The sequence below is a fragment of the Pseudozyma flocculosa genome (genome assembly GCF_000417875.1).
Source record: "Pseudozyma flocculosa PF-1 unplaced genomic scaffold scaffold00007, whole genome shotgun sequence".
In the NCBI taxonomy this organism is placed as follows: Eukaryota; Fungi; Basidiomycota; class Ustilaginomycetes; order Ustilaginales; family Ustilaginaceae; genus Pseudozyma; species Pseudozyma flocculosa.
The window spans coordinates 699357-708062 of NW_006920875.1; the positions used below are offsets into that span (position 1 = coordinate 699357).

General features: G+C 67.6%; 2 protein-coding genes across 2 annotated transcripts in view; both read left to right on the forward strand.

Moving 5' to 3' along the window:
* Positions 1–536: 536 nt before the first annotated feature.
* On the forward strand, positions 537–5056 carry PFL1_02637 (uncharacterized protein; the record flags this gene model as incomplete). Its single annotated transcript, XM_007880152.1, has 7 exons — positions 537–574; positions 698–2927; positions 3062–3436; positions 3576–3958; positions 4096–4233; positions 4332–4484; positions 4630–5056. The coding sequence occupies 7 exons, from the start codon at positions 537–539 to the stop codon at positions 5054–5056; spliced, it is 3744 nt and encodes a 1247-aa protein (XP_007878343.1).
* Positions 5057–6733: 1677 nt separating this feature from the next.
* Positions 6734–8706, forward strand: part of PFL1_02638 (uncharacterized protein) — a gene marked incomplete at both ends in the record, with an annotated part of 5160 nt that continues 3187 nt past the window's right edge. Inside the window, 3 exons of the mRNA XM_007880153.1 lie at positions 6734–6799; positions 6914–6999; positions 7109–8628. Of these exons, the coding sequence (XP_007878344.1) occupies positions 6734–6799; positions 6914–6999; positions 7109–8628 (1672 nt within the window). The remainder of the gene's footprint in view (positions 6800–6913; positions 7000–7108; positions 8629–8706) is intronic.

An 8706-nucleotide genomic window follows, 5' to 3' on the forward strand; every position in this document is an offset into this window, starting at 1 on the left:
GCGCCCGCGCCCACGCCCGTGCTCGCTCGAGGCGCGAGGCCAGCTGCCAGACCAGACCAACACCGACCGACAAAGGCCAGCCCGGGTTGCATGCAGGGTGAGGCGGGCGGGACGGGCGAGGCAAGGCAAGCCAAGGCAAGAAGCGGGCGCGGCGCGGTGTTTGTTTTCCCTCGCTCGCCCGCTCGCTCGCTCGCTCCGCCGGGCCAGACGTGCCTCTGTCGACGACCTCCACCATCACCACCACCGACACCAACACCAACACCAACACCACCGCCACCACCTTCGTCAAGTGCCACCCATCACCTTTGTGTCGCCTGGACACACACCCGCTTCCGGCATCAAGACAAAAGACCCGCAGACCAACCTCGTCCCGGCCTCGGTGCAGGCACCTTGCGGTTGCTCGGGCGTCCTCGTCTCTCTCTCTCTCTCTCTCTTCTTCTTCTCTCCCTCCCTCCTCCTCGTTACCCTCCGCTCCGCTCCACCGACAGGGGAAGCTGCTGCGCATCCCAACCCGGGATTGAGGACGCTGGCCCATCATGAGGATCGAGGAGCTCATCATCGACGGCTTCAAGAGGTGAGTCTGGCGCTGGTTCCCTCTCCCTCCCCTCGTCTGGCGAGGGCGCCTTTGTGCTGCGAGAAGGGCTGATGCTGATCAATTCGTCCTTCGTCTGCCCCGCACGACCACCCCCGCCGCCAGCTACCCGGTCCGGACGCACGTCTCGGGCTTTGACTCGAGCTTCAATGCCATCACGGGCCTCAACGGCAGCGGCAAGAGCAACATCCTCGACTCCATCTGCTTTGTCCTCGGCATCACCAACCTCTCGGCCGTGCGCGCCAACAACCTCCAGGACCTCATCTACAAGCGCGGACAGGCCGGCATCACAAAGGCCTCGGTCACCATCGTCTTTGACAACTTGGACCGCCAGCGCTCGCCCGTGTCGTTTGAAAACTACCCGCAGATCACCGTCACCCGCCAGATTGCCATGGGCGGCCTCTCAAAGTACCTCATCAACGGCCACAAGGCCACCCAGCAGGCCGTACAGAACATGTTCCAGAGCGTCCAGCTCAACATCAACAACCCCAACTTCCTCATCATGCAGGGCAAGATCACAAAGGTGCTCAACATGAAGCCCGCCGAGATCCTCTCGATGATCGAGGAGGCCGCCGGCACCCGCATGTTCGAGGACCGCAAGGACAAGGCCATCAAGACGATGGCCAAAAAGGACCAAAAGGTCAAGGAGATCACGGCGCTCCTCGAGGAGGAGATCACGCCCAAGCTCGACAAGCTGCGCGAGGAGAAGCGGTCCTTTCTCGAGTACCAAAAGGCCTCGACCGAGCTCGACCGCCTCACCCGCCTCGCAAAGGCCCACGAGTGGCAGTCGCTCTGCGCCCGCTTCGAGGAGAAGCGCGAGGCCGTCGCCGCAAAGCGCCGCCAGGTCGACGAGCGCGAAGGCGAGGCCAAGGCGCTCGCCCGCCAGATCGACGGCATCGAGCGCGAGCTGGCCGACATCGAGCGCAAGCGCGAGCGCGAGATGACCAAGGGCGGCCGCCTCCAGGAGCTCGTCGAGCGCAGCAAGGCGCTCCAGCACGACCTCGTCAAGCAGCGCACTTCGGTCGACTTTAAGGTGTCGTCGGTCGACGACGAGGCCAAGAAGCTCCAGTCGGACCAAGCGGCGCTCGAGGCGATGCGAACCACGCTCGACGACAAGCAGCGCGCCCTCGAGCAGCTCTCGGCGTCGTTCGGCACGCTCAAGGCCGACTATGACGCATCCGTGGCCGACCTCAACAAGCAGGACGAGCTGCTCCAGACGCTCCTCACGGGCATGGCCAGCAGCGGCAACGGCGCCACCGAGCAAAACGGCGACAACAACAACGGCGGCGGCGCATCCGGAGGCTACATGGGCCAGCTGGCGGCGGCGCGGGCGCAAGAGTCGAGCGCAGGCACCGAGATGGAGCAGGCGCGGTTGCGGATCGGCCACCTGGAGAAGGAGCTCAAGCAGAAGGAGCTGCTGGCCAAAAAGGCGGAGCGGGAGGGCGCCGGCCTGGTGCGCGAGCTCGAGGCGGCGCGCGCCAGCGTCGCGGAGCTCCAGACCCAGATCGGCCAGGCGGGCTGGGACGAGGAGAGCGAGCGGGCGCTGCTGACGTCCAAGGCCGACCTGAGCAAGCAGGTGGCCGAGCTCCTCGAGCGGCGCGACCGTCTCAAGTCGCAGCTGGCGGGCATGGACTTCCAGTACGCCGACCCAGAGCCCGGGTTCGACCGCTCGCGCGTCAAGGGCCTGGTGGCGTCGCTGATCGAGCTCGACGAGCGCAACCACCGCTACTCGACGGCGCTCGAGATCTGCGCCGGCGGCCGCCTCTACAACGTCGTCGTCGAGGACGAGACGGTGGGCAGCAAGCTGCTCGCCAACGGCCGCCTCAAGAAGCGCGTCACGCTGATCCCGCTCAACAAGATCAACGCCTTTGTCGCGTCGGCGCAGAAGGTGGGCGCCGCCCAGAAGCTGGCGCCGGGCAAGGTCGACCTCGCCCTGTCGCTGGTCGGCTACGACGACGAGGTGACGCGCGCCATGGAGTACGTCTTTGGCAACACGCTCATCTGCCACGACGCCGCCACGGCCAAGCGGGTGACGTTTGACAATGCGGTGCGCATGAAGAGCGTCACGCTCGACGGCGACGTCTACGACCCCGCGGGCACGCTGAGCGGCGGCAGCAAGCCCAACAGCGGCAACGTCCTGGTGCGCATGCAGGAGCTGCTGCGCATCGAGCGCCAGCTGGCCGAGGCGCGCGCCCGCCTCGCCGAGTGCGAGGGCGAGATCCGCCAGGCCCAGGAAAAGATGGCGCGCTTCGCCAAGGTCAAGCGCGAGCTCGACCTGAAGCGGCACCAGGTGGGCCTGCTCGAGGGTCAGGTCAACGGCAGCAATGCCACCAGGGTGAGTTTGGCCCGTCGGCGCCAGCCGGTCGCCTGTGTGTCCTGGGTCGCCCGCAGCGCTGACCCTTGCCCCGTTGCCCCCCTGAACCCTGCCCTACTGTTCCTCAATCTTTGCACTGATCCTCCCCGGCGCAGATTCTCTCGGAGGTCGAGTCGTGCAAGACGTCGATCGCCGAGCTGCGGACAACGATCGAGGAGGCCAAGAAGCGGCAGCGCGAGGCGTCGCAGGAGGCCAAGCGGCTGGAGCGGGAGATGGAGGACTTTGAGCGCAACAAGGATTCGAAGCTCGACGAGCTCAAGGCCGAGATCAAGCGCAAAAAGGGCGAGGTGCAGAAGCGCTCGGGCCAGATCAAGGCACGGCAGAACGAGGTGCGCACCACCGAGCTCGAGCTCGAGCAGCTCAAGGCCGAGGTGGTGAGCGCCGAGGGCGGCGTGCGCGACGGCGCCAAGGCGCTCAAGGCCGTCGAGCGCGAGCTCGAGGAGATGCAGAAGGGGCTCGAGAAGGTCCAGGTGAGTGGCGCAAGGCGTCCTCGGGTGGCCTGCGTCGATGTGCGTGTTGGAGATCCGGACGTGAGCTAACGTCGCTGCCGAATCTTCTCGCTTGCTCGCTTGTTGTCCATCCTTTCTTATTGGCCAACGATCCTTGCAGTCCCAGGTCGAGGCGACCGAGGAGGAGCTGACCGAGGAGCGCGCGACGCTTTCGGCGTACGACTCGGAGCTGTCGACGCTGCGCGCGGCGGCCAAGGACAAGAAGCAGGAGGTGGCCGACGGCCAGCTGTCGATCAAGCAGCTGAGCCACGAGATTGAAAAGATGCAGCAGGACTGCAGCGCGCTGGAAAAGGGCGTCAAGCAGCTCGAGCAGCAGTTTGAGTGGATCGTCAGCGAGAACCGCTTCTTTGGGCAGGCGGGCACCGCCTACGACTTTGGCAAGCACAACATGGGCGAGGTGCGCAAGCGCTGCAAGAAGCTCGAGGAGCAGCAGCAGGGGATGCGCAAGAAGGTCAACCCCAAGGTCATGAACATGATTGACAGGTGCGTGGTCGTCCCTCCTTCCTTGCGGGCGCCCTTTGTCGGAGGGGCGGACGCTCGAGAACGCTCGCTGACCCCACGGCATCCCTCGTCGCCCTGGTCCCTGTCTCGCGCGCCTCCTCCGCCGCCCGACCTTGTAGCGTCGAGAAAAAGGAGACGGCGCTGACGCAGATGCTCTCGACGGTGCTCAAGGACAAGAGCAAGATTGAGCAGACCATCGAGGAGCTGGACCGGTACAAGAAGGACGCGCTGCAGACGACGTGGGAGAAGGTCAACGCGTGAGTGGTGGTGTGGCCTCGTTGCCCGACGGCACGGCCCTGTCTCCGGTACTGGCACTGACACTACTGGTCCTCGGCCACCATCGCTCTGCGAGCAGCGACTTTGGAGACATTTTTGCCGAGCTGCTTCCTGGCAACTACTCGAAGCTGCAGCCGCCCGAGGGCCAGGAGCTGACGCAGGGCCTCGAGGTCAAGGTCCGGCTGGGCACCGTGTGGAAGCAGAGCCTGACGGAGCTGAGCGGTGGACAGCGGTGCGTATTGCCGAAGTCGTCGGTGGTCGTCGTCGTCGTGTGCGTGCGCGAGCTGCGATGCTGACCGTCTTCCACCCTCATTCCTTCTTCTCTGCGCCCCCGCGGCACTTTTGCGATCCCGCCTCGGCCGCCGCCCAACGCACAGCTCGCTGATTGCGCTCTCGCTCATCATGTCGCTGCTGCAGTTCAAGCCGGCGCCCATGTACATCCTCGACGAGATTGACGCGGCGCTCGACCTGTCGCACACGCAGCACATCGGCCAGCTCTTCCGCAACCGCTTCCGCGGCTCGCAGTTTATCGTCGTCTCGCTCAAAGAGGGCCTCTTTACCAACGCCAACGTCCTCTTCCGCGCGCGCTTCCGCGACGGCACCAGCCTCGTCGAGCGCACCGTCAACGCCAACCGCACCACGGCCTCGACCATCGCCGCGTCTTCCTCGGCGTCGACCACGGCGGCGGGAGGAGGAGGCGCGAAGCAGAAGGAAAAGGAGGGGAGGAGGGGGGGTCGCAAGACGACGTCGACCTCGACGGCGGGCGCGGCGACGGCGGCGAGTCGGACGGCGGTCGCTGCCTGACCCCCCCTGATCCGCTCCGCCGAGCGATCCCGGACGGATCTCACTCTTTCTCTATCGCTCTCTCTCTCTCTGTCTCTCTCTCTCTCTCTCTGTCTCTCCATATCCTCGACTCTGTAACTCCTCGTGTACTTGTAGAAACCGCAACCTATGCCGCTCGATATCCCGACCTCATGATTGCCCCGGCTTGGATGGCGCGTCGAGGCAGTGACGCCGCTTCGCCGCTCCGGCCTCACTCGGGCGAGAAAACGTGGCCCAGCCTGCCCTGCCAGCTGAAAACACGCACCGACGACTTGGCCGGGGACGCGCCCACGTCCATTTTTCCACCTGCCTCGCCGCGGCGGGCTGCTGCTGCCTGCCGTACCCAGCTGACCCTCCGCCAGCTAGCCAGCGAAGCCAGGGAGGCAGGCAGCCCCGCCTTGTGGCTCTGGCTCTGGCTCTGGCGCTCGAGGAGAGGTCAGGCCAGGCCACTCTGCGCCTGCTCCCCAGTCCCCCCACCTCTATCTGCGCCCTTGTGGCCGGCCCTTGGCTCTGCTGCGCCAGAGAGCTCGCTCGGCTCGGCACGCGGGCCAGGCCAGCCAGCCTGCCAGACGACCGGGCTCAGAGGCCAGGCCAGGCCAGGGCAGGGCAGGCTGGCTGGGCCAAAGAGAAACGCGGAGGCCCCGCGTCAGTCCCCAGCCTGGCCAGGCCTGCCCGAGGTCGGGCTGGGCAGGACAGGCTAGGGCAGGTTGTGAGCCTGAGTCTCGTCCCTCCCTCGCTCGGCCAGACCAGCTGGCCTGCGGAGGCCCCCCCATACCTACCACGCAGCCGCGGCCAACACGAGGTCGGCCTCGTCGTCACCACCACCACCACCACCACCTCTACCGCCGCCGCTGCCGCCGCCGCTGCCGCTGCCGCCTTCTTCGTCGTCGTCCTTCAAGCTCGCGCGCCATTGTTTCGACTCGTCCCCGCGCCCTCGCCGCTGCGCCGCCTTTGCCTCGCCCTGCTCTGCTCTGCACTGCACTGCATCGGAACGGGCCGTGCGGGCGCTCCGACCTACCTCTCACACACGCACGCACCCACGCACACCACCTCCGTCTGGACGACGTGCGCGCTTTCGCGCTCGAACCCCGCTCGACGGCCTGCCTGACTCGGTACCCGTCCCTCCCCTCCGTCGATCGGATACCTGCTGCACGCCCGCGCTTTCCGTCGACCCACGACGCTGCTCTGATCTCACTGCTCCGCAGCTGCTGTATTGCGTCTGCATCCCGTCGCTCGACACCTCCCTGCCCACGGGACGACGCGGCACCATCCCTACGAGGCAGCTTGACGCGGTCTCGGCCCAGCCCGCCCGATAGGTCGTCATCGTCGCACCGCCGCCCGACCCGGCTGCGAGGCAGGCCGCCATCGGCATACGACCGACGCCGTAGCCGCTCATCTCGGCTCTCCCGACCGCCACCGGCTCCTTCTCCCAACAACGGCCACGCTCCGAGCTCCAAACACCACCACAACCACCACCGTCGCAGCAGCTTCGCATCGCCCCTCGCCAGCCGGCCACTTGCTCCGCCTCGCCTCGTCCGCAGCTAGGCGGCGCAAGCGTACCGCCTGCCGCTCTCACACTCGGCCCCAAATCCCCGTCGTGGGGCACGCCCCTCGGCACCCATCTCGTGATACCCACGCATCCGCAGTCGAGAGCCAAAAATGGCCAAAAAGGACTCGACCCAGCCAGACCAGAGGTTCGCCTGCGACCGACCAGGCTGCGACAAGGTAAGGCACCGCCGACATCGACGCAGAGAGCACCGGCCGTCTTCGCCACGTCCTGCTTAACCCGCCTCCCCTCTGCCTTGCATCCCCCGCGTGCGAATGCTGTCGCCCTCACAGAGCTACTCGAGACCCGACCACCTCTTGCGGCACAAGCTCAACCACGACGTGGACCGTGTGCTTTGCTGCAACCAGTGCGACAGGACGTGAGTGGCCTGCACCCGCTGTCGCTGGCCGCCAACCCCGCCGCCGTCACCGCGCTGACCCTTTTCCCTGCTCCCGTCGCCCCCTCCGCCGCCGCCGCCATCTTCACAGCTTCGTGCGCCAGGATCTGCTGGTGCGCCATCTCGAGCGCCACGCCCTTCGGGGCAAGACGCTCGGGCGCTGGTCCAACAAGGCAAAGGACAAGGCCGAGGGCTCCGGCTCCTCTTCCTCGCGTCCAAAGGCCAGCCGCAGAGCCTCAAAGGCGGCCAAGGTGTCGCACGAGCCGTCCGACTCCGAGAACGAGTTCCTCGACCCGGCACTCGGTCCGCATCCGCCGCACGCCGCCGCTGCCGCTGCAGGGCAAGGCGGCGCCGACTTTGACGACAGCTTTGGCCGATATCCGGGGCCCTCGAGCTATGGCGACTTGCCACCGGACGCGGGACCCTCGCCCTCGAGCTGGGCGGCGGCGGGCGGGTATGAGGCAGCCGGCCATCCGCTGGACCTTTCGTCCGGCGCCATGTCCAGCCACCACGCGCCCCCGCACCCTCAGCACCACCATCACCACCCCCCTCACCAGCATTCACAGCACGATCCAGCCGCATCGCAGTGGTCGCCGCCAGGCGCCTCGGCCTCGTCGGCCACCGCCCTATCTCCGCCATTCCGAAGGAGCACCACTATGCCCTTCGCCTCGGTATATGGAGACGCATCCACCCGCAACGGCGGTCCGTCACCGGCCGATCTCTTGCCGTACGACGGCAGCAGCAGCAGCGGCGGCGGCCGTGCATTGGCGGCAGGAGGGTCAGCGGGGCCCCCTGGCGGCAGCGGCAGCACAGGCGGCAGCGGGCGTGGCCCGAGTTCGGCTCCGACCTATGACGAGCTGGACGGCGGGAGCGGCAGCCGGCACCCGCCGCCGCCGCCTGCGCCCTGGCACAGCGGAGCGTATCCGGCCTCGGCTACAACCACGGCGGTCGGCAGGACAATGGCAGAGGGCGCCTCGGCCAGCGACCCAACGTCGTTCCGGTGGCTCGGGCCAGACGACCTCGGCGGCGACGGCAGCGGCGAAGGTGGAGCGGGCGGTGTCGGTCACTCTGCCGGCGCCGAGGGGGGCGGAAGCTATGCGCCGCCACCGTCGGGCGCCTACTATGCCGGCTGGCCAGAGGCCTCGGGAGCTGGCGCCGGTGCCGATGTCGGCGGCAGCGCCGGTCCTGGCACTGGCCCTGGCGACGAGGGACAAGCGGTGGCCTCGGCCAACCAGTCGTCGGCTGTCGGCATGGGGGCGCCTGCAGCGGGAGCGGCAGGCACGTCCGGTGCGCCCAGGCAGGCTGCGTCCATGGCGATGCCACCGCTCGCCAACCACGATATCTTCCCCTTTGCGCCGCCCACCATCGATCACACGGCCGACTACGGCTGGCTGTTTGACGGCATGGACCCCTTTGGCTCCTCTTCGGCGTTTCCCGGCCTGGGCCGCTTCGACGCCAGCCGGGGCCAGTCGCAGGCGTCGGCGGGCTTCTCGCCCTCGAGCTCCGATGGGCTCGGCGGCTTCCTCGGCAGCTTTTGGCGGCGGCTCGCAGAACGGCGGCAACAGCGTCGGCGGCGGGGGCAATGGGGGGGCCACGGCGGCCATGGCGGCGGTGGGCCCGCGGGGCCAACGCGGCCACGGGCCGGTCTGGTGGCGGAGGCGGCGAGACTGCCAGCTTTGGCCGCGGCAT